Source organism: Symphalangus syndactylus, chromosome 9 (assembly GCF_028878055.3).
Source record: "Symphalangus syndactylus isolate Jambi chromosome 9, NHGRI_mSymSyn1-v2.1_pri, whole genome shotgun sequence".
NCBI lineage: Eukaryota > Metazoa > Chordata > Mammalia > Primates > Hylobatidae > Symphalangus > Symphalangus syndactylus.
Genome location: NC_072431.2, coordinates 19,662,843 through 19,685,432, shown reverse-complemented (window position 1 = coordinate 19,685,432; position 22,590 = coordinate 19,662,843). Strand labels below are relative to the sequence as shown.

The window sequence follows — 22,590 nt, the reverse complement described above, 5'->3', positions numbered from 1 at the left end:
CATCTTCCAGAAAGGGTCTCCATGGTGAAACAATTAAAATGATGGGATATCAGAAAACAACAAAAAAGGCATTAAAGCAAGCACAATTAACAAAGGCAACGACAACCAAAAAAAAATAAAAAAATAAAAAAATCACATACGCTTCCAGTTCCTGTTTCATCTTTGTGAATTCTTCCTTCGTCATTGACCCTTCTCCTTCACCAAGCTTCTGTAGTTTTTCCCTTGAAGCATCAAAATCAGGTCTTGGTGGTGCTGGTGGAATCTGTAACAAGACCAAATCACTAATTTTAAGGAAATTTTCATTTCTTGAAGCATTGTACTACTGCCACCATAAAAGACTGTGTCTGGGAAAGCTAAGGGTATCCAGAATGAGCTAAACACCAGGAACACCCAAATTCAGATTGGAGAACTTGACTAGTTGTAGAAATTAAGTTTAGGCCAGGCGCAATGGCTCACGCCTATAATCCCAGCACTTTGGGAGGCCGAGGTGGGCGGATCACCTGAGGTCAGGAGTTCAAGACCAGCCTGGCCAACATGATGAAATCCCATCTCTACCAAAAATACAAAAATTAGCTGGGCCTGGTGGCAGGCGCCTGTAATCCCAGCGACTCGGGAGGCTGAGGCATGAGAACTGCTTGAACCCGGGAGTTGGAGGTTGCAGTGAGCCAAAATCGTACCGCTGCACTCCAGCCTGGGTGATAGAGGAAGACCCTGTCTCCAAAAAAAAAAACTTATCTAATCTTTCTTTCTTTTTTTTTTTTTTGGAGATGGAGTCTTGCTCTGTTTCTCAGGCTGGAGTAGCTGGGATTATAAGCACGCGACACCACGCCCAGCTAATTTTTGTATTTTTGGTAGAGACGGCGTTTTGCCACGTTGGCCAGGCTGGTCTTGAACTCCTGGCCTCAGGTGATCCACCCACTTCAGGCTCCTAAAGTGCTGGGATGACAAGCGTGAGCCACCGTGCCTGGCCTAGTTAACCTCTTAAAGACACTTCCAACTCTTCTTTTTTTGGGGGGGGGGGGGATGGAGTTTTGCTCTTGTTGCCCAACCTGGAGTGCGATGGCATAATCTTGGCTCACTGCAACCTCTGCCTCCTGGGTTCAAGTGATTCTCCTGCCTCGGCCTCCTGAGTAGCTGGGATTACAGGCAGGCGCCATCATGCCTGGCTAATTTTGTATTTTTAGTAGAGATGCGGTTTCTCCATGTTGGTCAGGTTGGTCTCAAACTCCTGACCTCAGGTGATCCACCCACCTCGGCCTCCCAAAGTGCTGGGACTACAGGCGTGAGCCACCGTGGCTGGCCGAGACTTCCAACTCTTAAGTATCTGTCCAACTACGGTTTTTTCTTTTTCTTTTTTGAGACAGAGGCTCGCTCTGTCACACAGGCTGGAGTGCAGTGGTGGGATCTTGACTCACTGCAACCTCTGCCTCCCAGGTTCAAGCAATTCTGCCTCAGCCTTCCGAGTATGTGGGATTACAGGCACCTGCCATAACGCCTGGCTAATTTTTAAAAATATTTGTAGTAGAGACGAGGTTTCACCATCTTGGCCAGGCTGGTCTTGAACTCCCGACCTCGTGATCCACCCACCTCGGCCTCCCAAAGTGCTGGGATTACAGGCATGAGCTACCGCGCCCAGCCCCAACCATGGTTTTAAAACCAGTATGGTTTGTAACATCTCCTTAATCCCTAGGACAAGCCCATTTCAATTCTAACAAACGGTAAGATATTAAGTTTAAATGAGGGAACGTAACATACCCCATATGCCCTAAGAAAACACTTCAGGATAAAAGGTGGTAATCAAACGTGTTTCATAACTGACAATTTAAAAAAACATATCAGGTTGAGCGCGGCGTTTCATAACTGACAATTTAAAAAAACATATCAGGCTGAGTGCGGCGGCTCATGCCTGTAATCCCAGAACTTTGGGAGGCCAAGGCAGGGGGAATCACCTGAGGTCAGGAGTTCGAGACCAGCCTGGCCAACATGGTGAAATGCCATCTCTACTTAAAAAAACAACAACAAAAATTAGCCAGGCATGGTGGTGGGTGCCTGTAATCCCAGCTACTCAGGAGACTGAGGCAGGGGAATCGCCTGAAACCAGGAGGCAGAGGTTGCAGGGAACAAACATCACGCCACTGCATTCCAGCTTGAGCGACACAAGTGAGACTCTGTCTCTAAAAAAACATAACAGGGCCAGGCACGGTGCCTCATGCCTGCAATCTCAGCACTTTGGGAGGCCAAGGTGGGCAAATCATCTGAGGTCAGGAGTTCAAGACCAGCCTGGCCAACATGGTGAAACCCTGTCTCTACTAAAAGCACAAAAATTAGCTGGGTGTGTTGGTGCACTATTGTAATCCCAGCTACTTGGGAGGCTGAGGCAGAAGAATTGCTTGAACCCAGGAGGCAGAGGTTGCAGTGAGCCGAGACTGCGTCACTACACTCCAGGCTGGGCAACAGAGTGAGACTCCAACTCAAAAACAAAAACAAAACAAACAGTTCACAAAAAATACTGAACAAGATTCCAAAACATAATGAAGTACCTAAAACCTCCTAGAAAATGGAATTAAAATGGAGTCTCAATACTTACGATATAACCTGCATAGTCTTCATTTTCAACAAAGGAATCATGAAGCCAGATAAATTCCTCATGTTGCCGAACAACTGAAAACTCGTTTTGTTTAAAATTTGGCAATGAACTCTGTAAAGATAGAGATTTTCTTGAATAACAATCAAATTTACACTAAAAAGTTTTTTTGAAACTGGGTCTTGCTCTGCCACCAGGCTGGAGTGCAGTGGAACAATCTTGGCTCACTGCAGCCTCAACCTCCCAGGCTCAAGCAATCCTCCCACCTCAGCCTCCCGAGTAGCTGGGACTATGGGTATGAACCACACCTGGCTAATTTGATTTTTTGTAAAGATGAGGTCTCACTAAGATGCCCAGGCTGGACTTGAACTCTTGGACTCAAGCGATCATCCTGCCTCGGCTTCCCAAAGTGTTGGGATTACAGGTATGAGCCACTGTGGCCTTAAAAAGTTTTTAATAAATATTTTCTATCATTAAAAAAAATTCATCTTATTTCAAGATCATTAGTGCCCTTTAAAGTCTACCATAAAACTCTGAGCGATCTGGACAAAATTATCTTCGGACTGTTGGGAAAGTAAGTTGACAGACTTATATTGTACTGCTACAGTTACTTAAAAGTTATGTCATTAATATATATCAAACTCAACTATTCAAACAAAGGAAAGAAACCTGCAATCTGAAAATGTGCTCAAGAACTGAAATCTAATAAAAATAATAATTTGTGGCTGGGCACAGTGGTTCACGCCTGTAATCCTAGCACTTTGGAAGGCCAAGGTGGGTGGATCACCTGAGGTCAGGAGTTCAAGACCACCCTGATCAATAAGGTGAAACCCCGTCTCTACTAACAATACAAAAATTAGCCGGGCATGGTGGCTTGTGCCTGTAGTCCCAGCTACTTAGGAGGCTGAGACAGGAGAATTGCTTGAACCCAGGAGGCGGAGGTTGCAGTGAGTGAGCCAGGATCACGCCACTGCACTCCAGCCTGGACAACGGAGACTCTGTCTCAAAAAAAATAGTAATAATAATTATTTGTAAGACAGTAATTTGACTAACAGAAAGAACAATGAAATTGAAAGTAACAAGAATGGTAAAAGATACTAATAAAAATTTGGAAAAAAATTAAATTTGCCTTCTGTCTAGGTTCTGATTCTCAGAATATTAATCTAAAAAAAGTACATTTTCCTACACCTATTTTTGTTAAAATAGTCTCCTTCCAATTATGTTTAAAACCCAAGTCCCGGTCAACATATCACATATGTATTATAATAAATGGCTAAAATAATAGAAAGTACAAAATCACATTTACCTTTGTGTGAACAGTGAATTTTACTTTATCCCGCTCACTAAGAGCATCAGAAATGTCCACCTGCAGAGCAGCATCACTTTGAAGATCTACATTTATTGCTTTAAGCTAGAAAAAAACCAGTATCTTAATGAAAATCATGTGCTTTTATATAATTTCATTTTTTCTCTCAGACAAGACAATGCAAAAACAAAACAAAAATAACAAGATTATTAAGTCTAAGAGGTACTCATGTCCATTTAACATACATATTATATACATTTTGAAGCAGCTGCTTTGGGCAACGCTATTAACCTTAATTCTATAGTATTCAATTCTAGAATTTTCATTTTATAGTATTCAACTATATTCTGCTTTACGTAAGTCACTGAGCTAATCACGATTTATTATAGTTTAGTCACAGTTTATTTCAAAAAGAAAACTCTTTTCAGCCAGATGTGATGGCTCACGTCTATAATCCCAGCATTTTAGGAGGCTGAGGCAGGAGGACTGACTGAGCCCAGGAATTCAAGACCACCCTGGGAAACATAACAAGACCCTGTCTCTACAAAAATTAAAAAAAAAAAAAAAAAAAAAAAAAAAAAGCCAGATATGGTGGTGCACACCTGTGGTCTCAGTACACAGGAGGCTGAGGCAAGAGGCTTGCTTGAGCCTAGGTCAAGGCTACAGTGAGCAGTAATCGTGCCACTGCACTCCAGCCTGGATGACAGACCAAAACCATCTCAAAAAAAAAATCTGTCTCAAAAAAAAACCAAAAAACCTATTTTCCAAGAAAGTGGTCCATCTAAGTTCAAGTTCTCTAAAATTAAGGAATGTGTCTGCCTTGAAGCACAAGAAAAATAAAAAGACTATCAAGCAACAATTTTAACTCCTGCCTCTCTATATTCAGGAATATACAATGAAACTATGAAATATATTAATGTAAAGTACTAAGAAAAATACTAACATACAGTAAGTACTCAATAAATAACTCCATAAACTACATTTGAAGAAATAAACATATTCCCTATTTAGTGCTTCCACTTTCTCATCTATGAGAAGACTCTTCTACTTATAATTTTTAAACTTCATCTGTTTTTCTTACTCTTTAAACAATAAATACTGTAACTTGTTTGGGTAATTTTGAGACTTAGGAAAGAGTCAAAACACTCAAAGATAAGTCTTAGCCAGCTGCAAAGACATGAAATAGACTGTTTCAAAGACAGTACTCTAGTTGTAAAACCTACGACTTAGAGAATCTCACCTGGTCATTAGTATCTCAAATTTTAATTATATTGTAAATGAACAAAATGCTGAATGCAAATACAAAATTGTTTACTCAATGATTTCAAATATATATATACATATATATATAAAATTTTATTTTTTGTTTTTGAGACAGGGTCTCACTCTGTTACCAAGATTGGAGTGCAGTGGTGATCTCTGTTCACTACAACCTCTGACTCCCGGGTTCAAGTGGTTCTCCCACCTCAGCCTCCTGAGTAGCTGGGATTATAGGCGTGCGCCCCCACATCCAGCTATTTTTGTAGTTTTTGGTAGAGAAGGGGTTTTGCCACGTTGGCCAGGCTGGTCTTGAACTCCTGATCACCCACCTTGGCATCCAAATTGCTTGAGCTCAGGAATCTGAGACTAGCCTGGCCAACACGGAGAAACCCCATCTCTACAAAAAATACAAAAATTAGCCGGGCACATGTTGTACACCTGTAGTCCCAGCTACTTGGGAGGCTGAGGTGTGGGGAATGGCTTGAGCCCAAGAGGTGGAGGTTGCAGTGAGCCGAGATCATGCCACTGCACTCCAGCCGGGGCAATAGAGCCAAACCCTGTCTCAAAAAAAAAAAAAAAAAAAAAAAAGGGAGGGGGGGCCGGGTGCGGTGGCTCACACCTATAATCCCAGCACTTTGGGAGGCCAAGGCAGGTGGATCATGAGGTCGAGAGATTGAGACCATACTGGTCAACATGGTGAAACCCCATCTCTACTAAAAATACCAAAATTAGCTGGGCATGGTGGCGCACACCTGTAGTCCCAAGCTACTTGGGAGGCAGAGGTTGCACTGAGCAGAGATTGTGCCACTGCACTCCAGCCTGGCAAAAAAGTGAGAATCCATCTCAAAAAAAAAAAAAAAAAAGAAATCTATTTCCTTTTTTCTTTTTTGGAGACGGAGTCTCGCTCTGTCACCCAGGCTGGAGTGTAGTGGCGCAATCTCGGCTCACTGCAAGCTCCGCCTCCCGGGTTCACGCCATTATCCTGCCTCAGCCTCCCGAGTAGCTGGAACTACAGGCGCCCACTACCACGCCTGGGATGTATTTTTTTTAGTAGAGACGGGGTTTCACCGTGTTAGCCTGGATGGTCTCGATCTCCTGACCTCGTGATCCACCTGCCTTGGCCTCCCAAAGTGCTGGGATTACAGGCGTGAGCCACCGTGTCTGGCCTCCTTTTTTTCTTTAATCATATTCAGGCGCTTTTTGTTTTTTTAAATAGAGACAGGGTCTCACTATGTCGCCCAGGCTGGTCTTGAACTCCCAAGCTCAGGCAATCCTTTCACCTTGGCCTCCCAAAGTGCTGGGATTACAGACGTGAGCCACTAAGCCAGGCCAGGCCACTTTTAAGATGTTTATTGTGGTAGGCTGAATAATGGCTCCCCAGGAGGTATCTACATCCAAATTCCTAGGAGCTGTAAATGTTACCTTATATGTCAATAAATGACTTTGCAGATGTCATTCAATTATGGATTTTGAGATGGGGATTTTGAGATTATCCTGGATTATCCAGGTGGGCCTTAAAGGCAATCACGTCATCTTTTTTTGAGATGGAGTCTCACTTTGTCCCCTGAGGTTGGAGTGCAGTGGCCCCATCTTGGCTCACTACAACCTCTGCCTCCCATGTTCAAGTGATTCTCCTGCTTCAACCTCCTGAGTAGCTAGGACTACAGGCACGTACAACCAGGCCTAGCTAATTTTTGTATTGTTAGTAGAGATGGGGTTTTGCCATGTTAGCCAGTCTGGTCTTCAACTCCTGACCTCAGGTGATCCACCTGCCTCAGCCTCCCAAAGTTGTTGGGATTACAGTCATGAGTCACCACGCCAAGCCAGGATGTTATCTTTATATATAAAAGGCAGAGGCCAGGCACCACTGGTGGCTCACGCCTGTAATCCAGGCACTTTGGGAGGCTGATGCAGGCGGATCACCTGAGGTCAGGAGTTCGAGACCAGCCTGACCAACGTGGAGAAGCCCCGTCTCTACTAAAAATATAAAATTAGCTGGGTGTGGTGGCGCATACCTACAGTCCCAGCTACTCGGGAGGCTGAGGCAGGAGAATGGTGTGAACCTGGGAGGTGAAGCTGGCAGTGAGCTGAGATCACGCCACTGCACTCCAGTGACAGAGTGAGACTCTATCCAAAAAAAAAAAAAATTTTGACACAGAAAAAAATACTCCAATAACTAATGAGAAGGTCATGTGACCATGGAGGTAGATTAGAGTAATGCAGCCACAAACCAAGGACTGCTGCTGCTGGTAGCAACTGAAAGCCGGAGGAGGCAACGAATTCTTCCCTAGAGCCTCCGGAGGGAGAGCTGGCCCTGCCAGGTTGACATCCTGACTTCTCTGACTTCAGCTCAGTGATACTGATTTCTGACTTCTGGCCTTCAGAACTGTGAGAGAATAAATTTATGTAGTTTTAAGCCATCAAGTTTGTGGTAACTTGTTACAGCAGCCGCAGGAAACTAGTCCATTTATCATACAGGTTTTGGAATAGTAACTGTAGCATTTCTCCACTTCTTACGTTTTCATTGCTTAGTCTAGCATTTCCAAAACACACCTAATAAGCATCAACCTTGTTGCTTGTTAAAAATATAGAATCTGGCCGGGCACGGTGGCTCACGCCTGTAATCCCAGCACTTTGGGAGGCCGAGGCGGGCGGACCACGAGGTCAGGAGATCGAGACCATCCTGGCTAACACAGTGAAACCCCGTCTCTACTAAAAATACAAAAAAATTAGCCGGGCGTGGTGGCGGGCGACTGCAGTCCCAGCTACTCCGGAGGCTGAAGTAGGAGAATGGTGTGAACCCGGGAGGCGGAGCTTGCAGTGAGCCAAGATCGTGCCACTGCACTCCAGCCTGGGCAACAGAGCGAGACTCCATCTCAAAAAAAACAGAATCTGGGGCCGCATGTGGTGGCTCACGCCCGTAATACCAGCACTCTGGGAGGCCAAGGTGGGTGGATCACGAGGTCAGGAGTTCAAGACCAATGTGGCCAAGATAGTAAAACCCCGTCTCTTACTAAAAATACAAAAATTAGCTGGGCCTGGTGGCAGGCACCTGTAATCCCAGCTACTCGGGAGGCTGAGGCAGCGAACCGGTTGAACCTGGGAGGTGGAAGTTGCAGTGAGCTGAGATGGTGCCACTGCACTCCAGCCTGGGAGACAGAGCGAGACTCCGTCTCAAAACAAAAACAAAAACAAAAACAAAAAAAACAGAATCTGGCCAGGTATGGCAGCTCACACCTGTAATCCTAACACTTCGGGAGGCTGAGGCGATTGGATCACTTGAGCTCACGAGTTCAAGACCAATCTAGGCAACATGGCAAAACCCTGTCTCTAAAAAAACCCAAAAACAATAACCAAAACAAAAATTAGCCCAGCCTGGTGGGACACACCTGTAGTCCCAGCTACTTGGAGGGCTGAGACAGGAGGATTGCTTGAACTCAGGAGGTCGAGGCTGCAGTGAGCCAAGAAACTGCCAATGCACTCCAGCCTGGGTGACAAAGTGAGACCCCGTCTCAAAAAAAAAAAAACTTCAAAACCAGAAACAGAATCCCAGGCCTATCAAAACAGGAACGTCAGGCAAAGGCCCTTAAAATCTGTAACTGAATACACCAGCAGACATTGTCAGGATTTTCCTTGCCTTTATATTCTGTCAAAATTTCCTCTCAGCTGTTAATATGTTGTTCTTAATATTTATATGAAATATTTTGGCCAGCCAAGGTGGCTCATGTCTGGAATCCCTGCACCTTGGGAGGCCAAGGTGGGAGGATCACTTGAGCCCAGGAGTTTGAGACCAGTCTGGGCAATATAGCAAGACCTGTCCGTCTACAAAATAAAAAAATTAGCTGGGCATGGTGGCCCACATTTGTAGTCTCTGCTACTCAGGAAGCTGAGGCAGGAAGATCAAGAGTTTGAGGTTGCAGTGAGCTATGACTGCACCACTGCACTCCAGTCTAGGTAACACAGTAAGACCCTATTTCAAAATTTTTTTTTCCAGATTCCTATCTCTATGTACACTTTTGCTTTCAGATTTTTTTTTTTTTTAACTACTGATCTATCAGTTTGGAAGCATACCTTTCACAGATATCTACATTTGAGAAGATGTTATTTATTCTTCCAATTTAAGATTATTCCAAGTTATTAAAACAGTTCTTTCTCTTCCATTTCCTTATCCTTCTATACTAAATATACTGTTTCCCTTTATTGTTTAGTTTTTTTTTTTTTGATAGCACAACACTTGGTTTCTTAAATTGTAACTTTTAGCTATATAAAATATCTCTGTACTATCCACTTAACAGTTTTGGTCTTGAATTCTACTTATTTAGGCATAACTTACATACAATAAAATAGATTTTCAGTATATATTTAAAGAGTTTTAACAAATATATAGGCCACCTACCATACTCACAGGCTTAAGTGATCCTCCTGATTCAGCCTCCTAAGCAATTGGGACCACAGGTGTACACCACCACATCTGGCTAATTATTATTATTTTTTAAGAGATAGGGTCTCCCTATGTTGCCCAGGCTGCTCTCGACCTCCTGGACTTAAGTGATTCTCCCACCTCAGCCTCCCAAACTACTGGGATTATAGGTGTAAGCCACCACACCTGGCTAAATTCTCTCTTGTATACCTTATTAAAGCATGTTATCCATTTATATATTGCCTTAAGAGCTATTAACTCAATCTACCATTTGTCTTTTCCTTTTCTTTTTTTTTTCCTTGAGACAGAGTCTCGCTGTGCTGCCCATGCTGGAGTGCAGCAGTGCAATAATTGCTCACTATACTGTCAAACTCCTGGCTTAAGCAATCCCCTCCCTCCTCGGCCTCCCAGAGTGTTAGGATTACAGGCGTGAGCCTGTAACAGGACTTATGACTGGCCTATTTCTATCCTATTTCTAATAAACAAGATGTATAATGAAAAAGCCAGTCCCCAAAATAAAATCACCCCCCACCATCAGTATAAAATATCACTGAAAAGTTAACATGCTATCATGGTTCATCAATTCTAGATGCATATTTGTTATAACATATCTGAAATAGGAATGTCTTTTTTTATTTTTATTTTTTTGAGGTGGAGTCTCGCCCTGTCACCAGGCTGGAGTGCAGTGGCGTGATCTTGGCTCACTGCAATCTCCACCTCCCAGGTTCAAGTGATTCTCTTGCCTCAGCCTCCTGAGTAGCTGGGATTACAGGCATGCGCCACCACACCCAGCTAATTTTTGTATTTTTAGTAGAGACGGGGTTTCACAATGTTGGCCAGAATGGTCTTGATCCCCTGACCTCATGATCCACCTGCTTCATTCTCCCAAAGTGCTGGGATTACAGGTGTGAGCCACCATGCCTAGCCAGGAATGTCTTTCAATTGATGACAAATTACAATTTAACTAGCAACATTTTTTTTTCTTAGTGGTACATAAAAAAAGATAGTCTTTCAATCAACTGCACCTTAAATCTGATACAATATACTATAGGTTTTTTTATTTTAAAGAGACAGTCTTGCACTGTTGCCCAGGTTGGAATGCGGTGGCAGGATCATAGCTCATTTTAACCTCAAACTCCTTGGGCTCAAGCGATCATTCCATCTCAGCCTTCCAGGTAGCTGGAACTACAGGCGCATACCACCATGCCCAGTTAATTTTTGAGATGGGATCTCACCATGTTGCCCAGCCTGGTCTTGAGCTCATGGGTTCAAGTGATCCTCCCCCTGACCCCGTTTGGTTTCCCGAACCACTGGGATTACAGGTGTGAGATTTAGTGTTCATTAGATAAAATGTACACAAATTGTCCAGGCAGATTTTCTTCTCAGTTTAGCAAAAAGTCAGTCATTTTAGAGGGTTTTATTAAGGACCGGAGTCAAGCAACTTGCGTTTCATAAAAATTTAATCGGCTGGGTGTGGTGGCTCATGCCTGTCATCCCAGCACTTTGGGAGGCCAAAGCGGGAGGATCACAAGGTCAGGAATTTGAGACCAGCCTGGCCAACATGGTGAAACCTTGTTTCTACTAAAAATACAAAAAAGAAAAAAAAAAGTAGCCGGGCATGGTGGTGGGCGCCTGCAATCCCAGCTACTCAGGAGGCTGAGGCAGGAGAATTGCTTGAATCCAGGAGGCAGAGGCTGCAGTGAGCCGAGATCGCACCACTGCACTCCAGCCTGGTCAAGAGAACAAGACTGTCTCAGGTAAAAAAAATTTAATCAACTTTCTGCAACGAATGAGTTCAGTTTTAAGAAATTTCTAACTAGAGTACATTCAATGGCTTAATCTTTTTCTGGAACAATAAACATTGGACTGTCTTTTGTCAGAGGCTGACTAGGTTAAACATTTGTGTCACTGGTCAAGAGAAAGATTATAACAAAAAAAATATGGATTAAGTAACATAAATGTAGTATCATTAGAAGAACAATTTAAAGACCCTGACCTGTGACCTGTTGTTCCACATATAATTACTTAGTAAAAGGCTGGGCACGGTAGCTTATACCTGTAATCCCAGTACGTTGGGAGGCCAAGGCAGAAGGATCACATGTGGCCAGGAGACCAGCATGGGCAACATAGTGAGATCTAGTCTCTACAAAAAATTTAAAAATTAGCTGGGTATAATGGTGCACATCTGTGGTCCCAGCTACTCAGGAGGCTGAGGCTGCAGTGGGCTGATTGTGCCACTGCACTCCAGCCTGGGTGACAGAGTGAGACCCTGTCTCAAAAAAAAAAAAAAAAAAAAAAAAAGACGTGGGCCAGGTGCGGTGGCTCACGCCTGTAATCCCAGCACTTTGGGAGGCCAAGGCAGGCGGATCATGAGGTCAGGAGATCAAGACCATCCTGGCTAACACGGCGAAACCACATCTCCACTAAAAATACAAAAAATAAGCCGGGCGTGGTGGCAGGCACCTGTAGTCCCAGCTACTTGGGAGGCTGAGGCAGGAGAATCGCTTGAACCCAGGAGGCAGAGCTTGCAGTGAGCTGAGATTGCACCGCTGCACTCTAACCTGGGGGATAGAGCAAGACTCCGTCTCCAAAAAAAAAAAAAAAAAAAGACTTAGGAAGACATTCACTACTAGTTACTATACTGACTAGTGTACTATGAAGTATCTAGCTTAGAACATCCCTAAGAAGTCAGTTGTTCACATTTTGACAGCAAAGCAAATGTAGAGAGATGGATGAGTGGATGGGATGGGGCAAAGAGGAAGGAAGAAAGAAAATAACTTTGACTCTTAAAATAGTCTCCCAACTGATCTCTTACTTTAGCCCTTGCCCCTTATACATTTATTCCCTACAGGGCCACCACTATGATATCATTAAACTAGAAATCATTTCTCTGCTTAAAATCTAAGGAGTTTCCACTTGAAGAAAAGCTGAATACCTTACAGTGGCCTACCAGGCACTATAAAATCTCCATCTGGTATCATCTAATTTACCACTCCTCTGGCTCACTATAGTCCTGCCATGTGGCCTCCTTTTCTCGGGGAGGGGTGGGCAGGGGGGAGGGAGTCTTGCTCTGTCGCCAAGGCTGGAGTACAGTGGTGCGATTTCGGCTCACTGCAACCTCCGCCTCTCTGGTTCAAGCAATTCTCTTGCCTCAGCCTCCCTAGTAGCTGGAATTACAGACGTGCGACACCACGCCCAGCTAATTTTTGTATTTTTAGTAGAGATGAGGTTTCACCATGTTGCCCAGGTTGGTCTCGAACTCCCAACCTCAGGTGATCCACCCACCTTGGCCTCTCAAGTGCTGGGATTACAGGTATGAGCCACTGCACCTGGCCCTCCTTGTTTTTAGAACACACAAACATGCTGCTGTCTCAGGGAGTCTTTGCACCTGCTGTTTCCCTCTGCCTGAAACACTGCCCCCAGATACGTATCTGCACAGCTCACTTCCTTCAAGTCCTTAAGTCTTCCTCAGGAAGGCCTTTCCTAGCCACCCTATCTAAAAGTGCAGCTCAAACCATCCTCCCCTCCCAGCCCAAAAATCCCTACTCCTCCCTCATTTTTCTTCACAATGCTTATTCAAAACCTAATATACTTTACTTTTTAAAAATGTCTCTTCATGACTGTAATTCAGCTCCATGAAGACACAGGTTTTTGTCTGTTTTGTTCATTGCTATATTCCCAATGGAAGTTCTTGACAAATATTTGTGGAATGTAAAGGAGGGAAGAGGAAAGAAAGGTGGTAACCACAACTGGGCTACAAAACTATTTTCAGGTAATTACAGTACGATCAATTAAAAACCCCATGATAGAAGTAAAATTTGATTGGCCGGGCGCAGTGGCTCATGCCTGTAATCCCAACACTTTGGGAGGCCGAGGTGGGCAGATCACGAGGTCAGGAGTCCGAGACCAGCCTGGCCAACATGGTGAAACCCTGTCTCTACTAAAAATACAAAAATTAGCTGGGTGCAGTGGTGCATGCCTGTAGTCCCTGCTACTCGGGACGCTGAGGCAGAAGGATCACCTGAACCCAGGAGGTGGAGGTTGCAGTAAGCTGATATCACACCACTGCACTCCAGCCTTGGTGACAGAACACAACTCTGTCTCGAAAAAAAAAAAAAAAAAAAAAAATATATATATATATATACACACACACACACATAGAGAGAGAGAGATAGAATAAATATAAACGCTTGACTCTCTAGGCAATACAGTAATATGCGGCTATTTAATAAACTTTTTTTTCAGCACTTATACGCAAACAACTGTCCCAGGTATTGTGGAAGATTTAAAGTGAACAAAAAGCCCTGCCTTCAAGAAATATGTTTGCGATGACGAAGACAATCAATCTTAAGTAATATAAAATTAACTGCTTCCTGCTTTCTCCCCACCACTTTTACCACATGTACAATGTAACCTCATCAACACCTCCAGTCCTGTGATCTTTCCATTTATTTCCAGTCTGTCGGCACTCCCTCTGCTTCACTCCTTTTCCAATCCACTCCACGAATGCCATTCCAATACCTTTCCTGCTGGTCCCTTCAACTCTCACTGCTCTTTTACCATACCTGGCTCACAAATTCCCATACTCAGGATCTACTTTTATTTATTTATTTTTTTATAGAGATGAGGTCTCACTATGCTGCCCAAGCTAGACTTGAACTCCTGGGCTCAAGCAATCCTCCCACCTTAGCCTCTCAAATGCTGGGATTACAGGCATGAGCCACCTGGCCTCAAGATCAATATAATCTTCAACATTTACATTTGGGCTGCTGAGTATGGCTAGAGAAAAGTCACCATTGTTTGTACTGTTCCATTTCAAATTAATGGTCTCCAAATTGCATATGCTCTTTGAAAACCACTCAGCAGTCCAGTCCTGTTCAGCTCTGCTCAGCTCCCCTTTAGATTCCCTGCAGCAACAATTCCAACTTTTACTACCACATTACACCCCACCCTCAACAAGTGAACTTGCCTCCTTCAGCCCAGAGAAATAAATGCCAGCAGCTGTTTATTCTCTCAGGCCCACCAACACACCTTTTTACAAATAAATTTTGCCTCACAGCTGGTCATTGGTGGCACATGCCTGTAGTCCCAGCTACTTGGTAAGCTGAGGTGGGAGGATCACTTCAGCCCCAGGAAGTCGAGGCTGCATTGAGCTGTGATGGTGCCACTGCATGCCAGCCTGGGCAACAGAGCAAGACTATGTCAAAAACAAAAACAAAAACAAAATTCTTTACATGAGTACCTAATTTCCAAACCAATGATATTTTTCAGTCTTCTTGCCCTCTCTGCAGTATTCTGCCTTGGTATTATTCTGACCACTCCTTTCTTAAAACTATCTCAACTTTTTAAAAAAAATCATTATTTTTAAAACTGGAGATGGGGCCGGCTGTGGTGGCTCATGCCTGTAATCTCAGCACTTTGGGAGGCTGAGGCAGGAGGATCACTTGAGGCCAGGAGTTTGAGACCAGCCTGGGCAACATGGCGAAACACTGTGTCTACTAAAAATACAAAAATTAGTTGGGCGTGGTGGTGCACGCCTGTAATCCCAGCTACTCAGGAAGCTGAGACACAAGAAACTGCTTGAATCCGGGAGGCAGAAGTTGCAGTGAGTTGAGATTGTGCCACTGCACTCCAACCTGGGTGATAAAGTGAGACTCTCCCTCAAAAAAAGAAAAAAGAAAATGGTGACGGGCATCTCACTCTGTCACCTAGGCTGGAATGCAGTCGTACAATCATAGCTCATTACAGCCTCGAACTCCTGTGATCAAGCAATCTTCCCGCCTCAGCCTCCCAAGTAGCTAGGACTAAATGAATGTGTGACCACACCCTGCTAATTCTTAGTTTTTGTAGAGACAGGATCTCTCTACAGATCCCAGACTGGTCTCAAACTCCTGGGCTCAAGTGATCCTCTTGCCTCAGCCTCTCAGAGCGCTGGGATTATAGGCATGAGCCATTGCGCCAGCTTCTCTCAACTTCTGAAGTCTCCTCTGATTCGCCTCCTACCCCTCTCAGCGCCATTAAGCAATCATCTTTGCTCTGGTCCTTAAATGCTGGTTTCCCTTGGGTGCTAGCTAATGTTGGAAATATCAGCCATTCTCAACTAATAATTCCTAATTATATCTCCAATTCAGACTTTTTATTCTAAGTTCCCAATTTGAATTTCAAGTTACCAACTAGACATAGCCACCTGGATGTATTCGCTTATTAAACAACTGAGTGCCCTCAATGTATCAAGCACTGTCCTACATGTTAGGGAGACAACAGTGAAGAGACACAACCCTCAACCTTACAGATCTTACATTCTAGTTTGGTGGGGGCGGGTTAGATGCCTCACAGACACTTTAAATCCAACATACCTGGAACCAGACTTAATGACCTAACCTCTAACCCTGCTCTTCCTTCCTATATTCTATGTTTTCTCCTTCTCCCTTGCCCAGCCCATGTATTACTTATTCAGTCACTATGTCCTGTCTATTCTATCTCCTAAACATCTCTTTACTACATCCCTTCCTTCATCCCTCTTCCACTGCCTTGGTTCTACCTTTGTCATTTCTCATCTGGACTGTTGCATTAGCCTGTTAACTGGTTTCTTTGCTTTCTGAAAGGAAGCATCAATCTATCCTCTATATTAGAATAATCTACAATGCTATTTTCACCTGGGCATGTCTTTCCCTTTTGTTTTTTTTTTTTTTGAGATGGAGTTTCACTCTTGTCGCCCAGGCTGGAGTGCAGTGGTGTGATCTTGGCTCACTGCTACCTCTGCCTCCCGGGTTCAAGCGATTCTCCTGCCTCAGTTTCCCTAGTAGCTGGGATTACAGGCACTCACCGCCATACCTGGCTAATTTTTTTTGTATTTTTAGTACAGTTGGGGTTTTGCCACATTGGCCAGGCTGGTGTTGAACTCCTTACCTCAGGTGGTCTGCCCACCTCGGCCTCCCAAAGTGCTGGGATTACAGGCATGAGCCACTGCACCCGGCCTGGGCATGTCTTTCCTAGCTTAAAATTCCTCAGTACTGGCCAGGCACGGTGGCTCACGCCTGTAATCCCAGCACTTTGGGAGGCCCAGGTGGGCGGATCACGAGGTCAGGAGATCGAGACCTTCCTGGCTAACACCATGAAACCCCATTTCTACTAAAAATATAAAAAAAAAAAATTAGCCGGGCGTGGTGGCAGGCGCCTGTAATCCCAGCTACTCGGGAGGCTGAGGCAGGAGAACGGCGTGAACCCAGGAGGCGGAGCTTGCAGTGAGCCGAGATCGTGCCACTGCACTCCAGCCTGGGCAATAGAGCAAGACTCTGTCTCAAAAAAAAAAAAATTCCTCAGTACTTCCCACCGCCTGGAGTCTTTCACTATGCACTATATACTCTGTCTGTACTAGCTGCATGTACCTTTGCAACCTCTGCTCCAGTAAGAACAGGTGCTCTAGGAGGAACCAAATTACCAACACATGCCATCCTCCCTGTTGGAAAGCAGACCAATAGCACAGTGGTTAAGAGCCAGGCCCTAGAGCCAGATTGCCTATCTGACTACAGCTCCTACTGGCTGTATGACCTTGGGCAAGTTATTTAATGTCTCTGCAACTCAGTTTTGCTTTCCCAAATAGGAATAACAGTAGGTGTATTTCATAGGGATTTGAGAATTGAGTTTATAAGTAAAGTCCCTGACATGCAGTGAATGCTATGTAAGTGTGTAATTATCATTATGTCTTTACTACTACCCCTTCCCCTAAAGTTGAACACTTTTACTTTGTACTCCCATACACTTTATCACAAGGGATTATAACCCTATCTCCTTCACTACACTGTGATGGTCTCAGGGCAGGAACTTTGTCTTATTCATCTTTTTAATCCTCAGCCAACATAATATATGTCACATTTTTATGTGAAATAACTATCAATAAATGTGGCATGTGTTTAAGCTAAAAAGTGTGCAGGTGCAAAACAAAATGCCAGCATCTGGACCAAATTCAAGTTGAATTTCAAGTGAAAGAAAAGGTGAGGGGAAAAAAAAACACTGAAATGCATGCATAAAACAGTCAAGTGTAGATGTACTTGGGCAATGGGGAGTAGACTAGAATATAGGGGAGGGGATATTAAGAAATGAAGCCAGTGAGAAAAGGTTAGGAACAGAGTTGAATGTTAGCCTAAGGAGTTTGGACCTTACCCTCCAAAAAAATGGGGTCCAAGGAAGTCCTTTTCACTAAGGTGCTATATGGTTTAATCATTTTAGTAATATAAGTAATTTGACGACTGAATTGGAAAGTAGAAAGACTAAAGACAGAGACTAAGGAGAGGTATTGCTACAATCCAAGCAGGAAGAAGCAAGGAGCTTAAATGGGACCATGCACATGAAAGATGGGATAAACAACTTTTCCAAGGTGAAATTAACTGGCCTCAATGACTGTTCTGATATAAAAATGAAGGATATGACTCAGAGTTTCTTGCCGGCACAACTGGAAAGTGATGCTATTAATGAAGATAAGGAATACAGAGGTAGGAGCAAGGCTAAGAGTACAGGAGAACAAGCAGTTACTTCACCTAAAGTAATTCTTGAAAACAATAAACATATTATTTAGAATTGAAATCAAGTGCAAAGAGAATCATGCCATCACTCTGGCATGCACTGTTCTTATTTAACAAGCACATCAGAAAAAAAATGTGTCCAATTCAAAGGGCTCATTTGTTTACTAAATAATATGTTACTGTCTTTTATTTGGGGAAGAAAAACCTATTATATAGAGGTAGGGCTAAAGAGATGAAAATGTGGCCAATATTTTTCAATACTATGTATTCTTGAAGCCTGCTTTTTAAATTTCTCACAAAACAGTATTTTCCTTTTTTTTTTTTTTTTTTGAGACAGTTTCGCTCTTATCGCCCAGGCTGGAGTGCAATGGCATGGTCTTGGCTCACTGCAACCTCTGCCTCCTGGGTTCAAGTGATTCTCCTGCCTCAGCCTCTCAAGTAGCTGGGATCACAGGCACCAGCCATCACGCCCAGCTAATTTTTGTATTTTTAGTAGAGATGGGGTTTCACCATGTTGGCCAGGCAAGTCTTTAACTCCTGACCTCAGGTGATCTCCCCATCTCGGCCTCCCAAAGTGCTGGGATTATATGCATGAGACACTGTGCTAGGCCAAAACAATGTTTTCTTAGGGCGCTAAGATTCTGTTCTAATCGAAATATCATGATGAAAATGTACGGATGCTTAAAGATTTATTTAAAAACACTAACTTTAATTTCGCTTACTTGTAGCCGGATGCCGTGGCTCACGCCTGTAATCCCAGCACTTTGGGAGGCTGAGGCGGGTGGATCATGAAGTCAAGGGATCGAGACCATCCTGGCCAACATGGTGAAACCTCATCTCTACTAAAAATACAAAAATTAGCTGGGCGTGGTGGCGTGTGCCTGTAGTCCCAGCTACTCAGGAGGCCGAGGCAGGAGAATAGCTTGAACCTGGGAGGCGGAGGCTGCAGTGAGTCAAGGTTGTACCACTGCACTCCAGCCTAGCGACAGAGCAAGACTCCATCTAGACAAAAAAAAAAAAAAAAAAAAATTTGCTTACTTCCTGCTTTACATGAAATGCTAGTTATTATTTTTGAATGTGCTGTCCCCTTTGCAACTCATATCAATATGTACTTCATGCTTTTTCTCTGTCAAAACTCCCTTTTCGAGACAGAGTCTCGCACTGTTGCCCAGGCTGGAGTGCAATGGCATGCTCTCAGCTCACTGCAACCTCCGCCTCCTGGGTTCCAGTGATTCTCCCGCCTCAGCCTCCCGGGTAGGTGGGTTACAGGTGCCTGCCACCATGCCCAGCTAATTTTTTGTATTTCTAGCAGGGACAGGGTTTCACTATGTTGGTCAGGCTGGTCTCGAACTCCCAACCTCGTGATCCACCCGCCTCCGCCTCCCAAAGTGTTGGGATTACAGGAGTGAGCCACTGTGACCGGCCAAAACTCCCTTTCTTAAAAGGCTCAACAAGATGATCTAAACTAAAAATGCAATGCCTAAAAGTTCTAATTATGGTAATCTATTTCTATCAGGACAAACACAATGTAAGGAAATTTAAACAGGCCAGATATTTCTATTCCTAAAATGAGGAAACAGTAGGATAACTTTGTGCAGCAGTAATCAAATTTCAGTGCACAAACAGAGAACTCCTTGGGCGCTTGTCAAAAAAGCAGTTATCGGCCGGGCGCGGTGGCTCACGCCTGTAATCCCAGCACTTTGGGAGGCCGAGGCGGGCAGATCACCTGTGGTCAGGAGTTCGAGACCAGCCTGGCCAACGTGGTGAAACCCTGTCTCTACTAAAAATACAAAAAAATTAGTCAGGCGTGGTGGCAGGCACCTATAATCCCAGCTACTCAGGAGGCTGAGGCAGGAGAATCACCTAAACCCGGGAGGTGGATGTTACAGTGAGCCAAGATCACGCCATTGCACTCCAGCCTAGGCGACAGGAGTGAAACTGTCTTTAAAAAAAAAAAAAAAGTTATCAGCTGGGTGCAGTGGCTTACGCCTGTACTCCCAGCACTTTGGCAGGCTGAGGCAGGTGGATTACCTGACGTCAGGAGTTCAAAACATGCCTGACCAATATGGTGAAAACCCTGTCTCTACTAAAAATACAAAAATTGGCTGGGCATGATGGCATGTGCCTGTAGTCCCAGCTACTCGGGAGGCTGAGACAGGAGAACTGCTTGAACCCGAAGGCGGAGGCTGCAGTGAGCCGAGATCATGCCACTGTACTCCAGCCTGGGCAACAGAGCGAGACCCTGTCTCAAAAAAATTAAAAAAAAAAAAAAAAAATGCAGTTATCTGCCCGTACGTAGAGGTGGGGCTGAAGAGATTAAAGTGTGACTAACAGTTTTCAATACTGTATATTCCCTACCCTAAGAGATTCTGATTTAGTGAGGAGGTGACACCCAGAAACTTTCACTTTGATTTTCAAACGCCCTAGGTAATTCTAATGCAAGTATTTCGAGGCCATTTTAAGAAACCTGTGCAGTGGCTCTGATATCAGAAATGTGGTTTAAAGTCCCGCTCTCCCATTTGTTGCTGTGTGACCTCAGACTACTAACTTAGTTTCTCTGAAGTTCGGATTTCTCATTAGAAAAAGGGGGATACTAAAGGCTTTAGAGGGATGATGAAATATAATGAAATATAAATATAATGAAACAATGATTATGCTGTGCCCACCTATAATTATATAATTATTATGATTCACCCAGTTCCACGGGAAAAAAATAAGGAAGAACTGGGCAAGTGTACATATCCATCCTGATGTTCTAAAAGCGTTCTAATTCATGTTTTTTTCCATTTCCATATTAAAATTTTCATCTACAGGATTCTATAAGAACATCTCAGTCAGGCGTGCTCTTTTGTCTTCCTCTCCCTTTAATTTTTAATACATGAAAAAGTTTCTTGGGCCAGGCACGGTGGCTCATGCCTGTAATCCAAGCACTTTGGGAGGCTGAGGCGGGCAGATCACAGGGTCAGGAGATCTAGACCATCCAGGCTAACAAGGTGAAACCCCGCCTCTACTGAAAAAAAAAAAAAATGCAAAAAATTAGCCGGGCATGGTCGCGGACTCCTAGTTCTGGACAAATTACTTAAGGGCTTCCAGTTCCATGAGCAAATCTTCCTGAAGGCATAAAGCCATGAACACAAATATTCACCAAAAAACACTTTTCACATCATCAACATACTCAAAAATTAATATTTTTAATGAACATTATTAAGATCCTCCAAGAAAGCAAATCCTGTTTGCTTGTGCTAGTAGACCCCAAAAATAGGACATGAAGTTATCTAAAGGTCATATGCTTTATATTTAGAATAATCAGTTTAATTGAGCTCTAATCAACTCCTCTCACTTCATTAAGTAACTCTGCTAGTTTCCCCTATTTTAAAATCCAAAATACAATTTTTAAATTTTTTTTTAGAGACAGGACCTCACTCTATCACCCTGGCTCTCTCAAGCCATAGCTCACTGTTCTCAAGCTCTCGGCCTCTCAAATAGCTAGGACTACAGGTATATACCACCAAGCCTGCCTAAGTTTAAAAAAAAAATTGTTGGCCAGGCGCCGTGGCTCACGCCTGTAATCCCAGCACTTTGGGAGGCCAAGGTGGGCAGATCACGCGGTCAGGAGATCGAGACCATCCTGGCTAACACAGTGAAACCCCATCTCTACTAAAAATACAAAAAAAATTAGCCGGGTGCGGTGGCAGGCACCTGTAGTCCCAGCTACTAGGGAGGCTGAGGCAGGAGAATGGCGTGAACCCAGGAGGCAGAGCTTGCAGTGAGCCAAGATAGCGCCACTGCAGTCTGGCCTTCTGGCCTGGGCAACAGAGCGAGACTCCATCTCAAAAAAAAAAAAAAAAAAAAAAAAAATTGTTTTTTCTTTCTTTCTTTTTTTTTTTTTGAGACGGAGTTTTGCTCTTGTTGCCCAGGCTGGAGTGCAGTGGCGCAATCTCAGCTCACTGCAACCTCCACCTCCCAGGTTCCAGTGATTCTCCTGCCTCAGCCTCTGGAGTAACTGGAATTACAGGCATGCGCCACCATGCCCAGCTAATTTTTGTATTTTTAGTAGAGACAGGGTTTTACCATGTTGGTCAGGCTGGTCTCGAACTCCTGACCTCAGGTGATCCACTCACTTCAGCCTCCCAAAGTGCTGGGATTACAGGCATGAGCCACGATGCCCCGTCTTAAAAATTTTAGGTAGAGATGGGGTGTTGCTATGTTGCCCAGGCTGATCTTGAATTCCTGCCTTAAACAATCCTCTTGCCTCAGCCTCCCAAAATGCTGGGATTACAGGTGTGAGCCATTGTGCCTGGCCGAAACTAAAAATTTTACCAACTAGTAATTCTATATGATGCTTTTGCTCTAACCTGAAATTCTAAATAATGCCTTTGTTTACACTGAGAAATTAATTTATAAAAGTATGCAGCATCTTCTCCATCTTTCTTACTATTTAAAAGCTCGGCTGGGCACAGTGACTCACGCCTATCATCGCAGGAGGATCACTTAGGCC

At 43.9% G+C, this 22,590-nt stretch overlaps 1 protein-coding gene across 6 annotated transcripts in view; it reads right to left on the bottom strand.

Moving 5' to 3' along the window:
• Nucleotides 1-22,590, bottom strand: part of SNX6 (sorting nexin 6) — a 69,161-nt gene that overhangs the window by 44,469 nt on the left and 2,102 nt on the right. For 4 of the 6 annotated variants that reach the window (XM_055291540.2, XM_063645939.1, XM_063645942.1 and 1 more), the window contains exons 3-5: nt 3,891-3,995; nt 2,588-2,698; nt 141-262 (exon numbers count right to left, since the gene is read on the bottom strand). In XM_055291540.2, the coding sequence (XP_055147515.1) occupies nt 141-262; nt 2,588-2,698; nt 3,891-3,995 (338 nt within the window). The remainder of the gene's footprint in view (nt 1-140; nt 263-2,587; nt 2,699-3,890; nt 3,996-22,590) is intronic. The other 2 variants (XM_055291542.2, XM_063645940.1) reach the window with 1 other exon arrangement.